Here is a 26,711-nt window from a genome sequence, read left to right on the forward strand (position 1 = left end):
TACGCGGCTGAATTTCACAGTTGAATCTAATTTCCGATGCATCCGCGGGTCTATTTAACAATTAAACGAGATACGCACGAAAATCCTAAACGATCGTGCAACAATTCCCACCGAGACGGTCTCGCCGAATATGATTTATGATAGGCGGAGAACGGGTGACAAATATTTCAATGCGTATATTACAATGTGGTTGAAACCACTTTATCGACCCATATACCTGCCTGCAAATTCTAAACCCGTATCGATGCATCGCGCAGTTGGCCCGGTGTTTACCCAATAGATGCATCGATCTTGATCGTGCTAAAATTTCGGTCCCGAATGAAAACGATACGCACTGTGCGTCTCGTCAATCATTCGATAATGGTCGCTCGAAGGGCATTATCCCAACGGTATCGTTGCACTCTTTAATCCGTTCGTGCTTGGCTAAGTTCGTTATCGGCAGCGGAATCGGTTTTACACTTACAGTCAGTCCCATAAGTATTCGTACCCTCATTGCTTATAAGAAAAATCTGTTGAAATCAAGGGACGCATGTAAGATTTTGCAATAAACTTTTTATTATGAATGAACGCATGCATAAAGTTTATTTATACCAAATTATAACAAAATTGATTAACTAATTGATTAATACAAAAGTATTAGTACCAGTGTAGATTTTGTCAAAAAGTCGCATATTAGAGTAACTTTTTTACTTTATATTAATTTTCTAGTATTTAGTGGGTCCACCTTTATACCTTATTATATCGTTTAATCGATTTTCCATACTTTCTACCAGTTTTAATGTGATATTTGGTTCAATACTATTCCAAACTTCCAAAATTTTGTTTCTTAGCATTTGTTTATTGAAAATTTCATGCTCGTGTAGTCTTTTATCTATTTCCGTCAATAAATTTTCTATAGGATTTGTATCTGGACTCTGAGGAGGTGTATCTAAAAATGGGGAACCTGGTAAAGTATCCACTTACGAACAATCTGAGCAGTATGCTTCGGGTCGTTGTCGCGTTGAAAATAGTAGTCATCTTCCAGACCAAGCTTAATCGCACTTGAGTGCAGATTTTCTTCGAGTATATTTTTATACTTTATCTTATCCAAAATTCCATCGATAAAGACAAGTTTGTCCACTCCGGATGCCGCCATACAGCTCCACACCATCACAGAGCCTCCGTCGTGCATTACAGTTGGTTGTACATTTTTTAATTCTAGTTCTGCATTAGGCTTTCTCCAATCTTTTCCTCTTCCGTCACATCCAAAAATATTCAATAAGGTAATGAAAAGTTTATTGCAAAATTTTACATGCATCCCTTGATTACAACATTACTTGATTGATTACAACAGATTTCTCTTATAAGCAATGAGGGTACGAATACTTATGGGACTGACTGTAAATATAGATTTACCTTGATATTGTTATTTAGTACGGATTTGCATGTAACAATGTCCGATAGAAGGGCGCGAGTACTCGGATTTTACGAGCAAAGTCGAAGCGAACCGAACTTGATTCGAGTCGAAAGCGTAAAAGTTACTTGCAGAAATTTGAATTTTTTGGTCGTTTTACAAGACACGTTGGTTACCTGCTCCAATGTAGTTTCAGCAGGTAATTAATAAAAATTCTTAGATATACTCCTCTTCCCTTCTTTTTTGATGTATTCGTTAAACTGAGAGCGTTGCTTTATTGGATTTTCGTTGCTGCTTATAAAGTTGAAAGGAATACCTCGTCTCGCCTCTTGGCGCAAGCAGGAATTCCAGCAGACGGGGGCCAAATATCTCGGCAATTATAGTGTGAGCTATAATTTATCGCGTCACTTAGAAGAAGTTTTAAGACAATCTTCTATTCAGCGTTTCCAAACACTAACATTTCTTTAGCTATAGAGGCTATTTGGTTACTTATCATTGAATCAGTTTTTACTTGAACAAATACTTATAAACTTAAGAATTTTCGACTTTTGGAATTTCGACGTGTTAATTGCATCTATCAATAAACGGTCTTTATACATTTATGGCAAATCTCCCAAAAAGAAATCGTAAAAATTAACAAAGTGTGCTAGCATTTTTAATTTCAATATGTAGCGTATTAATTATCGAAGAAACCTTTTTCTCTATTTTAATTTTTGCAAAATATATGTATAAAATTTCACCAAAATCAGATAATGTTTTTTTCCGAGCTGACAGTGGAAATTGCAATCCTCAACAACTTTTAACTCACAACTCTATATAATTTAAATATTCCTATGTTTAATTCTGCATCCATTCATCCTAGTTCCACGAAACATATTTGTTGAATCGCGCAACAGGCACAGATGAAAGAAATAGTAAGAAACGACCTATGACATTAGCCACGATCGATTGCAGTTTTACCAAAATATCTCTTCGAAGTCAATTAAATCATTTGCACAGTTTTCAGAAAGGAACGAGCGATTTTTCGAAATCGTTAGATTTCAGTCGGTAATACGAGTCACGACGAGCGAACCGACAACAAGAAATTTACTGAGACAGATATCTCTGTCGTGTCGTGACAGACAGTTTTCTTGGACGAAATATCTGTCCCTGTATATCAAGCATCGCGTGGCGCGGCTTTATTCCCGCGGCGTAGATATCTCTTTCTATATTTTTTTCGCTCTATTTTCGCGGCACGTCAGCCTCCGCCGATGTACACGACCGATCCATTTGTCCGGGAAATATCAATTTCGTTGCATCGATACAGGAGGCTAGCACGTAGCCGGGCGATGAAGTTGTATCTGCGACTGAAAAACGTGGACGGTGAAGATATCCGAAGCAGGTTCTCCTCGTTATCGCGTGCTTGATGAATGACGCGAACAATGGAACCACATAAATCAAGTTCTGCGTGATCGCGTTAACGGAATCATAAATATTCACCTTGGTGTCCTTGATACGTTTTAATCGGCGTATTCGCGTACGTGAAGAGAAAAAGGAATAGAAAGAAGCGAAAGCGTGTCGAAGAGAGAGAGAGAGAGAGAGAGAGAGAGAGAGAAACAAATAGACCGAGAAAGGGGAAATAGAGAGAGAGAAAGAGACAGAAAGAGAAAAAGAGCGAGAAAGAGACAGAGAGAGAACACGGTGAAACAAATAACGAACTCGGTGATACGAGTAATGGAATAACGTCGTGTTTGAACTTATCATACCTATCAAGGATAGCTGTACAAGTAACTATGACCGATGACTGGGCTATGCTTTTGTCGGAAGTATGTAACGTCGAGTAAGAATTTATAACTTACAATTAGATGGAAACAGATTTCACTCGGTACATTTTCTGCGTAAGCTGACACATTTATTAGTACCGTATTCCCGTCTTTATTAGTCGATATTACGTATCTATTCAGGCCATTACAAAAACCTAATTATGCTTTGATTAAAAGTAGTTGCATTAATTATTTACGGGGTAATGGTATTCAACGCTGTTATTATTAATAGTTTTTATTGAAACTTCCGTTAATGATCAATTCTTAATCATTCGAATTAATATCTAACATTATTAGATTTAATTATTATATTATGATATTTTCGCACTTTCATCGGCGATGATAGGTTACGATATTGCACATTTTTCATTCTTCTATATTATTAGAGGAAACTAAGTTAAAAATATAATATAAAATGTAATAAAAATGTCATTCTTTTTTTAATATAATATAAAATATAAAAAAGTGTCTTTCTTAGGTTTTTCATTATCAGAGAAGAGATTTACTTTAATTGTTCATATTATCGCATCACCCATTATTTATCAGCATTTGATTTGTCACCTGGGGACAAATTAGATTGAGTAAATGTGCGAGTCAGTTCACGGGGATTCACGATGATCTAAAATAACGTTTAGTTAACGAACCGAGCGAGATTCTGGTTTAAATCTCAGAGTTTTAAGTCTTCGACATTATTGAAGTACATTTCTGTCAGTCGTCGTTTTTATGGTTTTCGAGATCATCTCTGGTTTGTTGTAAGTGAACGTATAACTTTTTTATGTTCATCAAAAGATAAAAGGGTTCACGCAGAAACTCGGTAGAAGCCGAGAATCGTAAAATAGTTTTTTCTCTTAAAAAAAAAAAGGAATTTGAACAGAATAGAATTTTATAACTTTGTTAACGTAGGATTAAATTAGTATTATTGTCATCGATGCTGAACAGGCGCGTGACATAACCTAAAAACTATAGTTAGGTGATTTCACTACCTATGCAAGTATGTCGAATATGATGGATGTCACATAAAACACATTTTGGAATTTTTTTCCACATGGGCGCATTTTTGTACATTTTAAATTGGATAATATGAAGAAATGTATTTCAATTACGCCATATTTCAGCTGCAATTTGTTTCAATTACATCATACTTCAATAGCAATTTATTTCAACTGCATTAAATATATGAACTGCAGTCTTGATTATAATAATTAGCGATGGAATTAACAGAAAGGTTTGAATTATATAATTGCATTACATCCTAGGTGAATTACTATGCAGTTGAAATATAATATAATTAAATCGCGAAATTGAATCACAATGTAAGTAGCGCAACTCCATTTGACACGATAACGATTTGCAACTGGCTGCAAATGCATACGCACGAACGTTGCAAGGAAATAAAAACGAACAATTTTCCTAATAATTTTCCTGGTTCTTCAATCTTCAAAATATTTGCCATGTGACATTTATCACTACGAGTTCCTTCCGTAGCATCTCTTCTCTATAATTCAACCAGTCTCTCCAAAAAATATTGGATTGGGGAATAAGTTCCTAGCGTTTTTATATTTTCTTTTATTTCACAACGATTTGTTGCTGTTTGACAAAGTGTATAATATTCATTCGATAGAGCTGTTTCTGCTCTACAAAACTGTGCTAATCGTCTTTTTAAGTCATTTAATTTGTTATTACTTTTGTGGCTGTAGCGACACACGGTCGGCGAACGTAATAACCATTCGAGCTGTCCGCTTGCAGATTCCAAGGGTTTGGCGAAAAGAAAACATTATTTATGAGTTACATTATTTATTATTTATAAAATATAAAAACGCTACGAGCATATTCCCCAACCCAATACTAATCTATTCGACGCGCGATGGTGTTCAAGGATGTAATGCTGTCTACATATGTGCGCGTATTATGCTAACCTTATTGTCCTGCGGTCTCAACGTCGGGAGAAGTGATCAAAATAAAAGTGACAATAAAATTTTGACCAAGCTGCTACTCATGCGAGCAATTTCGGTAATCCAGGTGTCGAGAGTGGTTCTCTCTCTCGAAGCCACACTCCCCGAAATAGTCAAAGTCTCTTGATGGGATAATCCGTACGTGAAGCACTGTCACGAATATCGCTGCCGCGCGATTTCGACACGGCTAGAATCTCGATAAAAGTCTCACACCCACACAAGAATGGTGCCCCCGTTCGCTTATGGTTTTGGCTGTCGCGTGACCGGCCCGCTCGGTTTCGTGAATCTCGAAGAGGGTTGTCGCTCGCAAACTCCTTACTTGGACAGGACTGGCAAGACCATGCCATCAGATGGCCAGCAACCAAAAAGAGGAAATATGAGGAATTAAACACTGTCGCGATTCGGAGCAGAGCAACGTTCGGAATGATAAGGGCACGCGGTTTGAATTTAACCTTGAGAGAGTTGATCGTCTGGTTGATCATCACGCTAATTAGATTTTGTTAATTGTATTCGTCTTTCTTGAAATAAATGAACCCTTTTGTACTCCAAATTCATTCTTTTGCAAACGATACTCATCCTATTGCAATTTATATTCATCCGACTGAGAACTGTCTATTTAATTACACCCTATTTCGTTGCATCTTATAACGACTGTATAAGTCAGCTACTCGCATGTGTTAATCGTTTCAGCGATTCTGTAGACTTTGGTTCATAGATCATTTGATGGTTTCAAAAATTTAACATTACTTACGATATCTGAATTTCTTTATCTTTATTTTATTTATATAAGGCTTCCCACTATGTTTTCTTGGACCACTGTAATAAAAATAACATACAATCCAAACCCAATTTTAACTTCTTTTAACCTTGAACATTTTTAAATGTTATTGAACTACGTACGAATCGATCTTGTAAATATAACAGCAACAGGTGTTACATAGTATCTGCGCAAGAAATCGAAAGTTAAGCAACAACGCATTTGATATTAGAATACCGACTTAAATTAATCAGAAGATCAGGCAATGACGTAGAAGGGTCGCTAACGCTGATCCAATCTATGGCAGTTTCTTAATGTAGAAAGGTGGATGTCTCGGAATTGAAGAGGCGCGAGCACTTTAAGGTGCGAGCGTTCCAGAGGATTCTTAGGTCAAGGTTTCATTGGAACAGGACTTTCAGGCAGACAGCCAATGGAGAACACTGGTGTTATAATCCTAGTAGAGGCCAGGCCGGTCCCAAGCTGCTACTCGCATGATTCAATTTCGGTGGGCCAAGTTCCAAGTGTCGCGTATTACTAAAGCCACGCCCCGAAAGGAGAGCTGGCGTCTCGCATTGGGGGTAATCGGCGAGTGAGCTACTGTCACGATTACCTCTGCTGCGCGATTCCTACACGATTAGAGCCAGACTGCGAACCTTGCTCACATAAAACTCGGTGCCGGCTCTTTTATGGCTTTAGATGTCGCGTGACTTACCGCCTGATTCTCAAACCTCGAAGGAGGCTCTTTTTCGCAAAAATCCCGGTTGCACGGAGTCGATAGAACACGTCCGAAATTAGGTTCGGGTTACTCATCGTTTTCTTTCTTAATTATTCGTACAAATAAGGGTTCAACTTACTGACGCTTTAAGCATCATTTTTCATCCATCCATACATTTTCAGCAGAAATTTATATAATAATAGTATCGTTTAGTACTCTTGTTATGTAACTAAATATTTTCTAAACATTGAAGGCGTTAATTCGATATGAAATTAATGAGAAAAATAACGTAAATGTCCGTATTAATGATGGTATCAATAACTGACACCCTCATTTTATAAGTCATTAGCACTGGACTCTCTGAGCACTAAAAGTGATGGATGTGTCTTGTTTTATAAGAATGACAAGATTTAATTTACTTAGACGTTTAGTCATTTTTATTGCTCTATGCTTGAGTTAGAGCATTGGATAAATCATTTCCTGCAACAGAATCTTCACAGTGTCAACAATTTTAAAATAAAAATTGCAAAACCGGTCGAAATGACCGGCATGATAGATTTAGTGTTGAGCTACTGCATTTTAACACTTTACCGATCGGTCATTCGGCCGTGAACTTTTTTTATATCTTCTTAATATTAGCATTAATTAGCATTTATTTATTTTATTCACCACGAAAGGTAACTAATATATTTAAAATTATACACGAATACCTCGGTAATAGATAGCAAATTATTGATTGCCATGACTGATTTATCCATTACCGGTTGGAGTAAAAAGCCGATTTATAGGCTACCGGTCGGCAAAGTGTTAATTACTTTTCATGTGTACGCGGAGTACGAATTAGCTATCCTTTATAAAAAATACAATTTTGATGGATCTATTTGGTTGATGTTTGTGTGATCGGAGATCTTCAAACTTTGTAATTTTTGCACGTGGTGTGCCGACTAAGGAATTTTACTAAAGCAGAGACTAGGTTCTATGTAGTTGATCGTTTATTTTAGAGTCAGACAATTTTTACATGTTTCGAAGCTTTTATACGAGCCGGTAGTTCTAGGAGGCGGCCAATGAAACTCCAGGAGGATTTCTATTGGAGCGCTGCTAGGTACGATTTTCGTGGCGAAAATGAGCTGTAGTGTTTGCCCAAAAAAAGGGAAAATCCGGCCTAGCGACACCGATGGTCGAAAAACGTGGAGCTGTGATTTTATGACCGGGCGAAAGTCCGGTCAACAGCCCACATCTGGCGCTCGTTTGCCGGCAATGGTTTAATACGTTTACAACTAAATTGCTAAGTTGCCGGCAATCTGTCAAATTAATCCTAAGGATGTGCATAAACCTAACACTATTAACAGAACTCAGAAATGGGGACATTTATAAACGGAAAAATGATTCATTGTAAATATCATTGATTTTTCAGTCGATATTACACCCTTGCACAAAATAAGTCTATAAATAATGTAATCAGTTTAATTAAAGAAGTTTCATATTTCATATTTTATAAAACATTCTTAGAATGAATTATGCATAGAATAGTTCAGTAAATCATATTATCTGCTTAATTACAGATCGAATCAAAAATTTTATGCTATTAAAAATATTTCAATAAACGATATTGTCAGTCCACTAAAAGATTTTACGAATAAATTTTAAAAGCAGCGTTTTCAAGATGCATTGTAAAAAAAGCCATTTTATAAACGCCCATTGTTTTTCATCGTGTGCGATTGAATACAAACGAAAATTCATAGTTCGTTCGCTTATTCGGCGATATATTATCGCTGTTCGTGAACAATCCAAATGGCACACGGAATTCACCTATTACGAATATATAATAAAATATCGCCTTCCATTCATCGCGTAGTGTTCATTTATATCTCGCGGGGGTAATGTTTTTTTTCCCCAACGTGTTCGTGCCTTTGAATGGCCACGGTTTTGTGACGTGCACCGATTAAATCAGCGATAAGTCCGTCGACGCTTTCGCGTTCATTTATCCTGTCGATTTAACGGTCGAAAGTCTATACCAATAGAAACGAAGAACGACCAGAATCCTCGGTTTCGCTGTTATTTGCTTAGTCACTTTTATTTAGTTCATTCTCTTCTCCTGAGTACGTTCTTTTATAATTCGTTATCCATAGAAACTAATTTCGTAAATTGGTTGCGTATGCAATTCATGAATGTCTGTTAAGTGAGCCGGAAAGGAATTATTTTTGCAATTGTGGCTATTCAAATTTTAAACGTTATACCTCAGACAGTGAACCATAATCTGGAATATGAGCTGCGCTTCATGAAAATGTGATTAATGTGTATACATATGTATTTCCTAGTGATTTTCAATTTTTCTAGTTTCGTTTCTTGGACACCGTTTGTTTTAAGTAATTGAATTTAAAACACTATACATTTTCGAAATTTTATGTAACGAGATGCTTCAGATAGTTTGCTGAATTCTTATACACTTAATTCGTTTTGCATCGATTTTTCTGATAGGCTAGTTATTTACAAATTAATCGTGGTTTATTGGTTGTTGATTTAATGGAGAGGTAGTTAGGATATCAAGTCGGATTCCTTATAAGGTCACTGATCCTTTGTATTTCATCTAGAGGGCTCTTTAGATTCTTAATGAGGCTAGTTGCAATGCTTCGGATACGATGAAACACTCTTTTTAACAGTAAGAACTCGACCCGCAAAAGTCTCAAGTATCCCATTAATGAAATCAGTAGAGTCTGTAGACACGGTTTAACAAAGTCTCTAACATCTTAAAGTGCAACCAACGCTGATGACTATCGTAAGAATAAATTCACCGTATGATTTTCGTGCTTCGTTCACTCTTCAACTATGTCAAAAGTAAAAAAAATACAATACTACGTATAAAACGCAATTTGCTAATATTTGTTTAGAAATCTGTATATAATCAAGAAGTCGTTAAAAATGCTAATTGACATGATTTTAACGAGATCGAGTTTATCAAAGAACAAAATAACATTCCCGAAAGTTCGTCATACTTTCGTTCAAACATTTAAATATTAATCAATATTTTTAATTAGTGTATGTAGGTAGAACAATGATTTACTTATCCCCCCGACAATTTTGCTTGTTCCGTCGAAATTACAATCACGTAACTCTTTTCAATTGTCCGAAGTTACAATCGCCGCGAGCAAATTAGATTGCAACAACGATTCCGGTAAACGGCGACGCGAAAGGTAAAATTTATAGAGTCGAAATTGGCGATAGGATTAAAATCATTTTTGTAGCGGCGGAATTTATCTTGTCCTGACATCGAATAGCTCTCGGCGCTGTGCGCGACGCGATAGCGCATAATGAAAAAAAAAAAAAATAAAACCGCAGAAAATCACGGCGAGATAGAGGCCCTACAAATTTCACTCGTTCCCATTCGCAAACGATACAAATTTTTCAGCGGCCGATACACTGAAAGCGACAGCTAACGCGGAATTAATGCAAAACTGATAACTGCAGGAAATGTTCGGTTATCGGGGTTTTGCCGCGAGAAAAAAATCCCGCGGAACGATCTATCGTGCGGCGATGATACAACGGCGTCATGCATCTACATATTTCTCTGTCGTTCGACTGAATTATACCACGGGGCACGGTATCTTTTCTTTTTCTGGAGTAGGTCATATAAGATGCGATTTAGTCACGCGAACGCTTTATGCACGGGGTTGCACCTATCGCGCTAGTTAAATGCGAAATTAAGATGTATTACTTGTAAACAAGATATACACGATACCGGGCAACCAAAACGAACGATAACGCGATTATAGCGAAACGATATCATCTGTCGTTCTAGCGCCTATCAGTGGCTGGTGGGTTGTTTCGTTATCGTTGCGGAAGAATGAGAAATTGTTTTACTGCCTGAATAATTCTGTCACCGCCCTGCGTAAGTAATCTTGATTAACTATGTTTTCTGATTAGCGAGGTTTAATTCAGTCAGGCGGCTAAATTCTGAATTTCGCTTAATGCACATTTTTTAATTGATAAGAATGTAATATAAAGTCCAATTAATGCGAATGTTAATTTTTCACATTTTCAGTATACGTATCGCCACGTGTATTTGATATTACACAGTTCCCGATATTAAGTAGTCCTTAATTTTAAATGTGGTCTTTATGAATTTGTCTTTATTAATAATCTACAGAATCTATATATTTTTATAATTTAATTTATATTTACATAAAAATATATTAATAAAAATGTCAATGATGATCTAGAAAAACATCTGCAGGAACTATTCTTGACTTTCTATTTATAACATTGACTGGAGAGGCTTGTTTACACATATATTTTCTAATACGCCAATAAACCAAATTAGAATTCTTTCTTTACAAAACATGATGAAATAATAAGACGGCCATTAAGATAGGGATTGAATTAAGAAATATTTTCAGTCTTATCAAATATTTAAAAAAATTGTATTATATAATTTTATTGGATAGTTCTGGAAATTTAAAACATAAAATGTTCTCCTAATTCCGTTGTAAAAGTGTTTGAATCTGTTCTATATAATTTTCAATATTTTTAGCTCGTACACCTAGTCTCTTAAAATACATATTATCGTACAAAGAAAATTGTTATTAAAGTATCGCTGGCACGCTAATCAGCTGGAACAAAAAATTTAATTTTCGTTATTGTAAAAAGCTGTAGAATTTAAAAGCGAAAATAATCGAATATGCCTTCGGCGACGCGTGTTTAACGGGAGCGGATAAAACATTGTGTAAATTCGAAAGCAGAAATTTAATTATCAGGTCGATGGTAAAAACAACCGTTGCCGAAAGTTCCGGATCTCGTAGGCTTACGAATTTCAGCGTGACGCTGGCCAGAACATGTTCCGTTGAAAATTTCGCAGGTGTCCCGTACAAAACCATTTTTCTTCCTTTTTTTTTTTCACCGCGAGTTTTCTAGATTGTCCATGCGTGAATTTGTGATTGTTGACCGTGAATAACTTCATTAGCTCTGGAATAATTTACTTTCTAAATGAAATTTAAAACCGCGCCATCGTAACCGCGTTTTCTGCGTTTAAAAGCGTGAATCGAATAAATCCAGCGAATTTTTTAAGCCCGCGATATATAATTTCCATGAAAGCCGTTAGTTTACACGGGCGGGCCGGTTAAAACCGGATCTAGGGAAACTGTTTTCAAACAAGTGAATTACCTCTCGTTGATATTTAGTAACTGGATTTATTACGTTTTTAGGGGGAATCAAGAGGTTTCGCGGAAGTAATTACGGGAATATTTTCTCCGTTTTCTGTCGCCGGCAAAAATTACAAGTAGACGTACTGTCCTTTGCCGGAGAGATGCCAGAATTACTGTCAAGGGTCGAATGGGGTATTCCGTTCGCATTGCCTGACCTGCGCGATCATAGTCCCCACTTGTCTGTAATTTCCCGAAATTTATTTTTATGGATAAATAAGAAGTCTAATAAATTAAACGACGCGAGAATCAAGGGATTCCGACGCCCTTTCCATATACAGTCGGTCCCATAAGTATTTTTACCTATAAGAGAAATATGTTGAAATCGAATATCTAGCTATCAATTATTATTTAGGTGATACAGTTGATAAGCGCGATTAGAAAGTAAAACAACATTCCAGCTTGATGGATCTTCATCTTATACATTACAATCTTTCTAATTTTAACAACGAGTTAAACGAAACGATGGATATGCTTGCATAGTTTCAAAATAGTACAAAAATATATTGAACTAAATCTAAAAACACACGTATTTTGAAAGCAGCACTATTTTCAAATATTTATTTGATGAAGTTGTCAGATCGCCCGGCAGAGGATCAAACATTCGTGCGGAACGTCTACCTGTCTCTCGTTACCTAAATGAAATATCGCATTGCACCTTCGATTAATCAGATTATACTTAGCTCTACAAATATTATTTCAAACAGCCACGAGAAGTTTGATATATTTCTTTCGCGCTGGGGCGAAATTTAACCAGACCGGTGCATGTCGAATACAATTTGAAGAGAAACGAAGATCCTATCGTTTCGCTAGAATATAATGGAATTTCAACAGATATCTAGGATCTGGTTCATTATTAACACACTCAGCTCTTTAGTTTTAAACACGTTACGAATAAGATATCGGCGAACAATGCCGCATGTACGTACACGTTTAGTATACGTGTACGTATTTTGTGACCGCAATCGGATAACGTTGGGGCTGTGAGTACGTTTACCGAGTTCCTACATCGGAAACTTCCTAGTTAATTAACACATGTATGTGCTGTATATCTGAAATATTGCTGAAATAGTTTCTAAACTATACCGTACTATACTTTCTTAACACGTTGCGTGCGAATTACGTACTCTCAAAATTCTGACAATTTCGAAGTAATGATTCAGATGAGAAAGTTGAAAATCGAGTCCAACTGTGTATCTTATTTTGTTTGAACAATATATGAAAGAGTTACACTTTATCGTAAATTTTTCCATTCACGGATTAATCTATTTTCTTGGATATTTGTACATGAGAATTGGTTATATCAAATATATTCTTAAGACAATTTAGAGTTAATTTACAGTAACTTTAGAATTTGTTTGTATTTTCAATATTTTAGCATGTATAAATTACGTATTAAGACATAAGTCAAGATTTTTAACCCTTTGAGCGTCGCGTCAGTCAAATATGGCTGACACTAATTTCTGACCAATCTAGAAAATTCATTTTTATTATAATATATTTGAACAAACTGAATTTGACTAGAATGTTTCGAATGCGAAAGAGTTCTAATGCCACCCCCTATGATAAATATTAACTTTCTAGTCTCCTTTTAATTAATTAAATTTTTTTAACTATGCGGCGATTTTAGCGGTCGATTGTCGGCGCTCAACCTGTTAAAAATCATACTTACACCACCGTAATTTTGACGCATTCATCTGTTTCTTATTTCTTCTCCGTTTACTTTGTTATTGAGTCGTTTTAACTTGTAATAAGTATAATGGATCGAGTATCTAGCTACGTACACTGTTTCCGCGCGGTGTACAAACTGTGCACAGAGTCTGCAGGATATTTTTTCAACATTTATTGGGCAGTATAAATACGTGTCAACGTTTCCCGGCGGTGTAACCGTAGCCAGTACGCAGCACAGCATCCGTCACAATCAGCTGACAGCGAGAAATGATAAATTCTCTCAAAGTTGGATAGTTTACACTGAGATTACACCTATCTCTACAAAATATGAAAAATTGCCGAAGTTCTAACGTTTGAAAGAAAAATGAAGTTCATTCGACGGAAGAATTGATTACGCGCTCCCCCATTGAGAAACGTTACGAATAAAAGCTAGGGGGGGAAAACGTTTTGACGGAGCCGCAATACTCGAGAATAATCCGCAACGAAAGCAACGGGCCTCTGACCGTAATTAATCAGTCGATTGCACGGTTTTCCAGTCATTCCGCACGGCGATTTAAAGAAACTTGCTTTTAAGGGAAACGCGACCCAAGTTTTTCACGGAGTTTCGAGATAATTACTGTTAAAAAATCGATCCGAAGAGTTAGTCTGCCATTCCGGGACCGTAAAATAAGACTTCTTCTTTAAAAAGGTCATGCACGACGAAGAAGTTTTAACTCTGCTATTTTTGATAACGGAGTTGTAAAATGCTAGCAGCACTCGGGCAAAATGTTATTTTAGCCTGTTTCATTTAAACTGTACGCGAGATGAAACTATAATATATATAAGTGAAATTTTGTTCAGGCTAAGAGCTATGGGAAATATTCCAAATAAGTTCTCTATAAATATTACCCAGTTTTAAGCATGAACATACTCTTCGTGAACCTATTTGCCATCGAGGGAATTAAATCATGAAAAAATAAAGAAAAACAAATATAGTATACTATCCATGAACAACAGATTCAACTGATAGAAAGAGCTCAGGCATAATCAACAGTTTAATTATAGTCGATGAGCATAGTAGGTTCTGACGTGATACTAATTCAGGCGATGTATCGATATGCAGCAAACGATGCAACCGCGCGCTGCGCTTCCGCGTGTTTCTCTTTCATCAGGTGAGTCTTACTGACGTCACGTATTGTTCAAAATGTCCGACGCGTTCGCACATCCGTATACATGTCTTACTGCACGATATTATACATAAAAGATTAGAGAGACGTTAATGCATTACCGACAGCTGATTCGTATTACTAGACCAGCTAGTCAATATCATAACAATTGGTCGTCTTCGTCATGATATGTCAGTTGCATAGGCCGCTGATGTCATTATCGTTAATCATGCCCTCATCTTCATGCTAAACAGATCGTGGCAGGGAAAACTGTCGCGATTGTTTGCATATTTAGACGCTGCAATAACAGAAGTATTAAGATCACACAAATTGAGCAAAGGGTTCGATGCTTCGCCTTTTCAAATGGATAAAATCCAATATTTGGGACCTGTTTTGCGGTATTCGGTTAAAATTTAGTGCACAGGGTTCATCTATGTTTATTGTTTTGGGATAAATGTGGCAAGTTTGCGATGAATATTACAATAGCTTCTCAGAAGGGGGAGAAATTATGCAAATTAGTTGCGGCAAAGTAACGATAGTTCGCGAGTCGGGCAGTTTTCGCAACACCGTGAATATATAATATCCTATCAGCGGTGTAAAATTATAACAATAGAACTTGAAATTTCCGTTCATAAAAATCGTCATCGCTTGGTGATAAGCAAAAAAAAAACAGCAGAAAGAAAAGAGAAAACAATACTAATAACAGCGAAATAAATGTCAAATATTTACACGCAATGAAGACATTGTAATAATTTGTTTCTAAAATTGGAGCCGATCGAATCATTTTGCAACGAGTTTCCGGGGTAAGATGGGAACGAACGGCGTCGGTAATAGATAAATTCCTGTCACCGAGAGATTTATTAAAGTACAAAAGATTCGAATTGATCGCGCTTCAAAAATCGAAACGCGTCGCCGACGATAAATCACGGTGCGGCTTGATTGGAACGTTTCTGCTAAACACGGCGCTTTTATATACGACCATGTGCCCCCGTGATTATATTGTAAACAAATTGTTAGGGATCCGCGAAAATATACACCGCGTCAAAGCGCAGTATTTATTGCGAACGATAAGGGTAATCTTCGTTTAACATAAATCAGGCGTGCTAATACGCCGCGTTCATGCAGCGCGTAATGTGCAATATATTAAATAAATGGTTTGGCATAACGCGTGATAAACGAGTTCGAGCTGCGCGTCTCACGGCTACGCGTATTCAACGCGTTGTTGTTTTCCGTCCGGGCGTTTTCTGTTAAAGCGAGACGGTGTCTACTTTTTCTCTTGCGTATCGATTCCACCGAAAAAGTCTTTCCTAAAGAAACACGCAACCGCACGAATTCCTTTGCTACTGCACTCCGCGATAACACTATGGCATACTATACGTATGGAACCGCGGCAATCTATGTAATTGAAAATAATTCGTGCTTCCTGTATGTATAATAGATTTTTCAATTTTAAAATACAAAAACATTTTCTGAATATTTTATATCACGTAATAAACGATTTATACGCTGTTATTGTTTACAGCGTGTTGTTCATCGATAAACTGAAATTTATTGTTACACAAATTGTAGCAATAATGCTACTGAAAATAAAAATATTTATTTTATTATTATCATTTAGAACGCAATATCTTAATGCAAAAATTGGATGTAAATGCTTATTATTATTCTAGAGTGATGGTATGTAATTTGTATGTTTATACAGTTTATATAGTTCTATATAGTCTTATGTAGTTTATATAGTTCTATATAGTCTTATGTAGTTTATATACTTATATATAGTCTTATGTAGTGTATATACTTCTACACAGTCTTACATAGTGTATATACTTCTACATAATCTTATGTAGTGTATATACTTCTACACAGTCTTACATAGCGTATATAACACTGCATAATCTCATATTATAAATTACAGTACTGTCACGGATTATAGTTTCTTGCGAGCATGAACGCTGTATCGAATGATGACAAATCATCGCCATGAACCGGTAATTGCACTTACTAGTAAAGTATTCCGCAAACAAGTTCGACCAATGTGCATTAGAAACACACCGCGGTGCTGACGCCGATTCCTAATTTAACTTTAATGAATTCCACGTAAACTACGTGCCGAGAGTTGGAATTCTTTAGGTCTGTAACGTGTGTGGCTTATACATATATAGAGTGTCTGTCCCGTTGATGATAGAATCCGGAAGAAGGTGGTAAAAAGTTAATCGAAAATACGGGATACCAATCCTAGAATTACTTGTGGTTCTTCTGTGCCCGAGCGCTGGTAACTACAGGTCTGACTATAATCCACCGATTCTACTTGACACGAATATTGTGAGAACGAAAGGATAATTTATATCTGCTTCGTATGTTTTTACCGTTTGCCATCGGTTTGTATTAAATTATCTTAGCGAATTAAATAGTATAGTATCGCTGTCAATACTTGTACAAATTGCAAAACTGTTATTACATTGATTGAAAATATGATACAGTAACTCTTAAAAAATTGTAACTTGCGGATTTGTTTTTATATATTTAATGTATGAATACGATAATAATGTAACGATAATAATTATACAAATTTGATTAGTTTTTAATACGTCGCGGTTCCCACCTTTGTCATTTGGCGAGCATTATGTCCACTCGCGATTTTAGCGCGGTTTTCAGTAATTGAGTTTACACAGCTAACGAAGATCGTATGACCAAAATAATTATTAATGCTATTAATTGTGTTATTGGCATCTGTATTTCTGATTACATTATTACGAAGCGGTTGCGCTACTATAATTTACATTGAATAATGCCTTTGGCCAAATATTGACTATCACAGAGTGAACTACCGCCGAAGAATATTCAAATTGGTTCGATGAAAAATAGAATTGTGTATATGACAATATAGGGAATTAATATATTTTGTACTTTCGAAAATTAGTTTGAATTTTTCTCAAAGCACGTCGCGTTATAAATAACAAATTTCTTTCAAGTTTCTTTTCGTTTCAAGTATCCTGACGACAAAGTCGAATCAATGAAAGACGGCACAAGCACCATTCGGCAGAATACGATTTAAATAATAAAGAGGAGAACATATTTTATAAAAGAATTTAACGCCACTTTAATGTACGCATATTAATTATTAAGAAATAGCTCGTGTTTCAAAGTAATATAACATTAATGTTTTATGGCATTTAATCGATACATAATATAGATAGAGAGCCAAGAAAGGGTTGTAACTTATTTTCTTTAAAATTATGTAAAATATTATATTTATAACATTGATGTTCTCCAAAATCTTAGAAATGAAAGATTACAGATTAAAGGCAATAAATCAATAATTGTTATTAAGTTCGACAAAAGTCACTTGAATAAAGCAAGCATTAATTTAAAAAATGTAATCAAGTAATTTCTGAATTTTGCACATCAAGTGTTCAATTGTGGTTCATTTAGTCTAGCCGGCATCAATGTTCATCTAGAATGTAAATTCGGTCTTGTTATTTTGGAATTAATCGATCCTCACTTCAAAGCTCGAACAAAAAGCTCTCGTTGCTCGTGTAATAGCCACTTTGTCGCGTGATTTCCTGTTAAGTCTGTACGTAAAACAAGGTAATTGGAATCAATTAATCGATCATCGTGATCTTTTCCTCTAACAATGGTTTCTCTAAGGGAACACCTTAACAACTGTATTTCGGAACGATAACACTGCTGGCGAGCTCAATGTAGTCTAGATTTACAATACTGCAATTACATCTTTCTTATTTCCTTATTTTCATGATAACATTGTTACTTCATTTCAGAAGAAAGAAGACTCGGAGCTTTTCACCTGTTTCTATGCACCTTTATTGGTTATGAAAATTTGGGATACGGCATATAAGACCGCCATTGGTGATTATCGTAAATTATAAATTTTATCCCTCTTAGTACCGAACAACGATATATGGTTTTGGCTATTGTTGGAAAGATAGTTTTCTTTATATTTTTATTAAACAACAATTTCATTTCTTATTTCAAAATTCTTGCAATTTCTTTCCGAAACTTTATCATATTTCGTCAAACGAGTTTTAAAYATYTCGYTCAGATACAGMCTCTTTTGGCCGGTACTAAGAGGGTTAAATAAARYASCTGTTCTGTAATAGTTTATAGATACAACAATRAGAAATTTGTTCTGATTTCAAATGAGTGCTATTGTAATATCTGCMGCAAGAAACATACGCGTTGAATAAATAATRAAAAATGTATTCCTACAATCAAAACTGCTATACATTAAAATAATGGTTGATTTGACCGATTCAGTGGACCCAGTGTTAATACAGAAATAAATTTCTATTTTATTTTGCGAATATTTCTATTTCTCACTTGCAATACCTTCGCTCAGGTCTGGCAGCAATTTTGAATCGAAAATTAATCCGCAATTTAAAAACGTCGATCCGTTTCATCATCGAATATTCAAACATCGCTAAAGAAATCTAAAATTCCTTCCGGAAAATCGATTCCTTGGAAAATCGATTCAGGATCGCCCATCCCATGTTTGAAGCGATATCGGTGCTCGTTTGCGCTCTGCTGTGACGTAGCCGCGTCAGATCCGAGCGTCGGACTACCTTTAATTACGCGAAACATCGGACTGCTGTGGTCGGTCGAAAACGCGTTAAAAAGCATGTCAGCGTGATGTCAGTTCCGCGGCCGTTCCATTTAACAACGGGCGGCGCCCGCGCGCGCGCCGGGCTCGCGAAATTCACGATGACGCGCCGTGGCCGTGAGCGGGGGATGACGTTCGTCCCGACGTGTTTATCAAATTCGCGAAGGGGCCGTCGATGTTATACAATGTGTGCATCCATCGTTCCGCGGGACGCGTAAAGGGGGCCCCACAGAAGTGTTCGTGACTCGGTCAACGGGAGTTATGTTGGCCCGGGCGGCCCGCGTGCAACGGGGGATCGAGAGCGATCCCGGTCACTCGAAACCCAGCTCTTTACTTCGTCAAAGCCACGCCAAGGCCTGTCAAACATGCTCGGCCACGGGGTCGGGATGTACACGCGTTTCGGGCCGCGATAACAAGATTCTTGAAAAACGTTTGCCCAAGCGATCTGCTACGGACAGCTCGCTGTGTCCGGGGTCCTTGATACAGACGTGACTACTCTGCCAAAACGGACGCCGACTTTAACCGGACTAGATCGCGGTTTTTCGATCGTGAGAGATGCAAACCGGGGCGCGGGGAATCTGACGGGAATCGCTGGATAAGGTGGGAAATTTATTCCACGTATTCTAGTACGGAACTACGAAAACCGGGCTCTTTCGCTTTTTCTTGAGCCTTTATATATGGACCGTTTATTTTGAAAGTGGTGTAAGTCCATTTTTGAAAAAAAAAATGAGATATCACGTAATTCATGCTTAATTTAATGTAAATTTTGTATGCCTAACTAGTCCGTGTTTAATTTATTAAAAAATTCCCATGTTATGTACAATTTGAAATTGGTCGGTAAATGAAATTGCATAATCGTCGATTATGAAAGTGGTGTAAGTCCAATTGACAGAGGTAGGTGGTTTAGCAGATGGTTGCCGATCAGTAGCCTGTTATTTTACATTTGTTTTATATTACGTAACACAATGTAGAAAACATGATAAATTCATTTTACATGAAATGAAACGAGAGAATTTCGTTTCAATAAAAAAGTCTTCAAAATGTGGTTAAAAAGAGATAAGAAAAAACACTAATGGAGAACAGGTAAATTGGTTGCAAATATGTTGGATGAGCAATTGTTCCAATTGTATATATTCTGGAAATTTAAATAAAAATAAGTGAAATTGTATATTTTCGTATATTTTCTATTGGAAGTTGCTGAAACCATATACAACATTTCGGAAACTCGGTATGATACAGGTATTTAATGGTAACAAAAACAGTTTCATTTATCTGTTGACCCAAGTAAAAATTTATGAACTCCGTTAAAACAGAAATAAAGAAAACAGTGGTACAGTAAAAAATTTAGTAGTTCCATAACAAAAGAGTGACATAGATAGTGAAATATAACGTTTCATACTAGAATGCCTCCTTAAAGATGCATCGCATTTACATGTATGTGTACGAGTTTATGGTTAGCATAGTGTATCTTCCAGACGATAAAAAAGACTTTTAGAAAAAGTCACTGGACCGAACACTTCGTGTTGAGAATGATATTTGTACAGTTTGCAAATATTTCGTGCAGTCTGTAGTTTCGTTAATGCGTTCGCCGTTGGACCAATTCGAACTTTATTTACGGTCTTAGTTGTAACTACAGATAAGGGGTAGTAGAGCAGAGATTGGAAAAAGTTTTAAAGCGTTCCCTAATAAAAGTAGAAGTTAATGGATATGGCCTGAAAGTGAAAATTTTACGATAGCGCTTGCAGTGAAAAAATATCGTCGTCGAATGGCTCCCTTCAGGAGCTATCGTATTGCAATCAATGTCACGATGCGATGATAACATTGTGTCATTCATACGTTGCTGGTACATGTTACATAATTCTGCGAACTCATTTTTACATATGCTAGAAAGGTAGACAAACTTTTGTTTTGACATTGATAATCATAAAATTGCAAGTATAATAATTGGCAATTCAATCATGAATATGTCTGCAACCAGTTCATGAAATTAAAACTAAGGCAAATAAACGTAAAAGAAACTCATTGACGTAATGCATGCTTATAGTAAAAGAACCGATCTTTCGAATGTTTCAATCTAGCATTAGACAGATCGTTTAACTTTTTTGTGATGTTGTCCTAAATAAAAGTGTCCCATTTACGGCACTGCCCCTTTAAGTATCTATTTCCCTTGCCGGAAAGGTGACACAATATCTCTCCAAAACTTCCTGAAGCCCACTTCTATTGGTAAAAAGGAACACCAATAAACTAAAATCAAAAGCCTGGAACGAAAACAAAATGGAAGAGACTGGAAGGAAGCCATGTATATTTCAAATCGGACAGGCTCCAGTTCCTCGTTTCTTGGAAATTAGGGCTACTAGGAATAATTTCTGCCAAGAAGAGAAATGCGTTTATCCTACTTCTGCGAGGTCGTTAACATGGGTTGGTGGGAATAGACCCTACACGTTTCCCTGTGCCATCCTTCCAGCAAGAGACACTACGTACAAAGTAGTTTTATGGCATTCGACATACAGTCGGTTCCATAAGTATTCGTACCCTCATTACTTATAAGAGAAATCTGTTGAGATCAAGGGATGCGTGTAAAATTTTGCAATAAACTTTTTATTACCTTATTTAATACTTTTGGATGTGACGGAAGAGGAAAAGTTTGGAGAAAGTCTAATACAGAACTAGAATTAAAAAATGTACAACCAAATGTAAAGCACGGCGGAGGCTCCACGATGGTGTGATCATTCATAATAAAAATTTTATTGCAAAATCTCACATGCGTCCCTTGATTTCAACAAATTTTTCTAATGAGCAATGAGAGTACGATTACTTATGGGACTGACTGTAATCATTGATTACATGGTATACAGAGAAAATGATTGAGAATCACTGAGCTACATCTTAGAGCTATTACAGAAGGTGATGGTATTTAGGTAAATACTTAAACAGAAAGACATTAATTAATAGCTAAGTTTAATTCCGCAAAGATTCTAAAGGGAATGCATACGGTTTCCCATGCAAACCGGCGGAAAGCAATCCCCACCACTTTTCCACGGGCTCCTGAATTCCCGGAAGAACAAACTCCTTTGAAACGTGCCCCCTTTTATGCATAAAAAGGTATTTCCTTATCGTTACCGGGGATCGTGAAACCGAGCGAAATTGTTACGCAAGACGATCGTATCGTCGCACGGCAACCCTAAAATAGTTCGACCTCTCTCTTCTTGGACAGCTGCTGATTTGCATATTTATTTTCGATGATAATATTTATGCGCGCCCTGCAAACGTTACCTCGCCCTATCCCGACGCGGGACGCGCCGCAATTTCTGACCACACATTTCGTATCCTTGGTCCGTTTTTATTTCCCCCCTTTGTGGTCCTCCTTTCGCAAGAGGAAGGAGAAAGGATGGTAAAAATTAGGTTGCGTTGAGATAACTCACCAGCGAATACTGCGGTGCTGTTGTGCCGTGGATCGTAAGGGCATAGACCCAACCCATCCATGTCGCTATCTTTGACGTACGTGCCATCCTGAAACAGAAACCCAGAATATGTTAGACTAATTTTAACTTTAACTGCTTAAACAATTTTCTGTTTATATTGTTTATTAACACTTTATTCAGCGGAAGCCATTTTATCGGCTTTCCAATGACTGATCTGTGTCTACGAATAGCTCGGTGATTTTCGTCTAATTAATAAATTGAGAAGAAATTGTTGTAATATATTCACCCAAATAATTTAATGGTTTATAGATAAGATTCTTGCAGTTTGCGGACAATTTTTTAAAATATTTCTAATTTTAATTAACAGAAAACTAGTAAAAAAACTTCCCGTTAATAATGTATTAAAGTTAGAACTGTCGACCCTTATAATAATATTATAATATAACTAATAATATAATTATTACAGTATAAGTTTCAATAAAGAAGTTCGTCCAAACTGCTTTCATAATATCAGATAACAAAAGATGCAGGAACTAGTTTGACTGACTTTATCAATTTAGTATTAATATCGTACAATTGTAACAACTGCGCTCGAGTAACAAAGACGAACAATAATGATATTAATTTAAAGCGAAGTTCGTACACAGAAAGTTGAATCTAGAGAAATTTTTTAATGATTAATTTAACTTTCATTTAGCTTTGAATGTTTCCTGTACTTTCACGACTGCGCGAATTCAACCATGGCGAAAGTTATAAAAGTTGTTTCACCTGTACCATATTTTCGAGGTCTGGTACCAACAGCTTCTCGCTTCTAATTACTATTAACACGTTTCGACAGAGGAAACTTGAAAAATCTCGACGGAGGAAACTTGAAAAATTTCGACAGAATGGGAAATGTTTTCTTTTAACGGTATTAATGTTAGTAGTAATATACAATAGTATTGATAATAGTAAAGATTTATAATATAGTTTTTTTCTACGTAAATGTAAAACCTTCAAAGATAAACTCATGAATAGATCCTTATTCATTTGTGGCATATGCAGATTTTTATAATAATATTAGTTGGTATTATTATTATTTATTAGTTACTAACAGTTTCTTTATTCTCTTTCTTCCTTTCGTTAATTCTAATTTTTCTGAACCGACGTATGAATTCAAGAATTTTTATAAAGATCTGCAGTTCACTTATCAATAATAAAATGAGATAAATAAATTCAAAAAAATATAAATTATTTTCAAAGATTAAGTTCACGAAAGTCTTATATAAACATTCTCAACAAATTAATGCATACTGTAAAATAACTTTTACGCGATCAAGTTACTTGTAAAAACAAGTAACTGTTGTTACAAAAAAAGAGATAGAAATATTCGACAAGAATTCGTCGAATTTCGAGAAATCCGCCAAGTATTAATCGCTGACAAGTATATAGTGAACGGTTTTCCACGAATTTAACCCTAGCCCAAGGCAGAGGGCTTGTGTACCCTAGGGAAATTTCTTTGGGAGAATTTCCTCCCGGAAACTTCATTTCCTGCCTTTTTCTTCAGCAACAGTCTCCTCTGGCCCCTCTCTCCTCCCCCGTTGACTGAAATTCAATTTGACGGTATCATTTTCTGCGCTAATGTAATATTCCCGAATGACCTCGCAAAATCCGTAGTTATGCGCAGTTGGGGCAGAAATTCCTATAAAATGATCTCCAGCAGCCTTCCTTGAGGAACGCTTATCGATTAGGGATGGAAAACAGTTATGATATCGGTTCCCGTCTTTGAATCAGGCGTGGAGAAACGAGAATGTTTTATTAGTTATTTTAATATTTCAGAAACTGTTCTATAATAATAATAATAATAATATTATTATTATATTATAATATTATGGTTCTATATTAATATATATACTATTACTGTACTATACTGTTCTATAATAATAATAACAATAATAATAGTAATATTATTATTATTTAAAATATATTATTATAATAACAATAATTATTATTATTATTATTAATTATTATTATTATTCATGTATACAAGTAGGCAGAACTTTCGTCATATCTATATTGCATTTTTATTTCATTTTCATCATACAGAATTTTCATAAGAATGAAAGACATTTTTCTGTCAATTCATATTTCTTACAATCAATTTAGACAGTTTCTATTTTACACAAAAGTCCGCCGTTTATTGATAACCGTTTCAATGAAAACTGACGTATAAAAGTTTGAAACGTTTAATTCCGGAACCTTTCAATCCCTGCTATCGATACACGATGATTCATTAATACCGCCCGATCAGCTTTCTTAATTGGATAATAAATAATGGAATTGCGCGACTACAACTAATTGACAGGATTATTTTATTGTACCGCGGTGGATCTGGAAGTTCGCGCTAAAATTGACTCAGTGGAACTACGGTTGTTTCGCTCGCGAGCTCGCTTCGTGAAAAGAATTATCTGCCTGTACGTGGATCGTACACAAAGATCTCGTCCAACTTCTCCCGACGTTATGTATTTTATAAACTTTTCGTCTTCTCTTTACAAGATTACTTCTCTCCCCCCTCCCGGATAAAAAGTTGTCCCACCATGATCGTCGCGTTTTTCCCCATGATTGTCCTGGGCAAAATTCGCGAACGTCGCGTCGCCGTATTAGCGTCCGGAAAATTTGGTGGGTCGATCTGCCGCCGCCGGAGATTCTCGTCCTGGAATATCCTATTAAATGTCGGATGCGTGCTCGTGATTAGATTATGCAAATAACATGAAACAGCCTGATAAATGCGGATATTCGGTACGAGATACATTAACGACGGATAGACGCGTTGTTCTAATAACAGTCCGGTGGTACTGTTTCGAGTAACATGGCGGAAGCTTCATTGACACGGTAGCTGGCACAGCGGTGTCTGCAAAATTCACGTAAACTTGCTTCAACACTTTGCGCCATGATTTCTTTTACAACTGCATTGATTAGCGCTACTTGGTTTTTACCACGCGAAATTAATATTTACTGTCAAAATTCTCAGAACGTCGAAGTCATTTAATTAACGAAACAAGAACTAGAAAGACGACATTTAACGCAGGATATATTTGTTTAACTACGTTGTATTTTAAACAACCCAGTAGCATGTTCAATAATTTCTCAGTTTACAAGAAATGATTTACATCTTCGATATTTGGCGTTACGAATCAAAATTCGTCACTGGGATCAAATTAACGTATGTGCGGGTAATGTGTGTTTAGTGTGTGCTTAGGATATACCTAATGTGTGCTGTTGGTGAACTTGTGTGTTTTGGAACGACTATTATCCCCTCGCAGTCTTATCATCTCCTGGCATCGTTGTTGCATGTTGATGCATCGCTGCATGAACTCGTAAAGAACATCGTTCATGTGGTAGATATTCGAAACGCTAAATACGGTCTAAATATACTAGTATAACGCGAGAGTATAATGCGAGAAGCCGATTTTTCAATTATAACGTAGCAAGATCCCATAAGATCGTTGAGTAGAAGAAGACCTACCTTTGAAAAATCATTTTTAAGTTAAAAGAATTTCTGGACATCCATATTTAATTTCCAACTCACCGAAATTATTAAAGAAAGTAAGACATTTCTATTTGTCTCATGTTTCATCACTTTTTAATCAGCACAAAGAACAACAGTTCAATTATGAACGACACACGCCGATAGAATGCAAAATGCTTTCACATTTCCAACGATTACTCGCTCTAACGTTTAATTCGCTTTTCAACTTTACTTTGGCGCTGCGTCAGCTGAACTCTTTTCCATTTCATTTTCGTATTCAATTTTTATGGAAGACAAATAAGAACGGACTATTACTTTGGAGTAAATACGGCCGGTTGATTCAACTAACAACAAATTCATTCGACACGAAGATCGAGTGAAAAATACCGAGTGAACTTTTTCATACTTCCACCGAGGTAATTTTGATTGAAATCTGTTCGTTTGGGGGCTTGTTTGCTCGCGAATGATTTTTATTGCGCATCGCAGCGAACGAATTTCGCGTACCTTTGCTTTATATGTAGACATGAATTCTA

The 26,711-nt window shown here is 36.3% G+C and overlaps 1 protein-coding gene across 3 annotated transcripts in view; it reads right to left on the reverse strand.

The window, feature by feature from the left end:
- LOC144468085 (semaphorin-1A) overlaps positions 1 to 26,711 on the reverse strand; it is a 678,833-nt gene that overhangs the window by 80,600 nt on the left and 571,522 nt on the right. For all 3 annotated transcript variants that reach the window (XM_078177255.1, XM_078177256.1, XM_078177254.1), the window contains one exon: positions 22,671 to 22,758. In XM_078177255.1, the coding sequence (XP_078033381.1) occupies positions 22,671 to 22,758 (88 nt within the window). The remainder of the gene's footprint in view (positions 1 to 22,670; positions 22,759 to 26,711) is intronic.

Source organism: Augochlora pura, chromosome 3 (genome assembly GCF_028453695.1).
Source record: "Augochlora pura isolate Apur16 chromosome 3, APUR_v2.2.1, whole genome shotgun sequence".
Classification (NCBI taxonomy): domain Eukaryota; kingdom Metazoa; phylum Arthropoda; class Insecta; order Hymenoptera; family Halictidae; genus Augochlora; species Augochlora pura.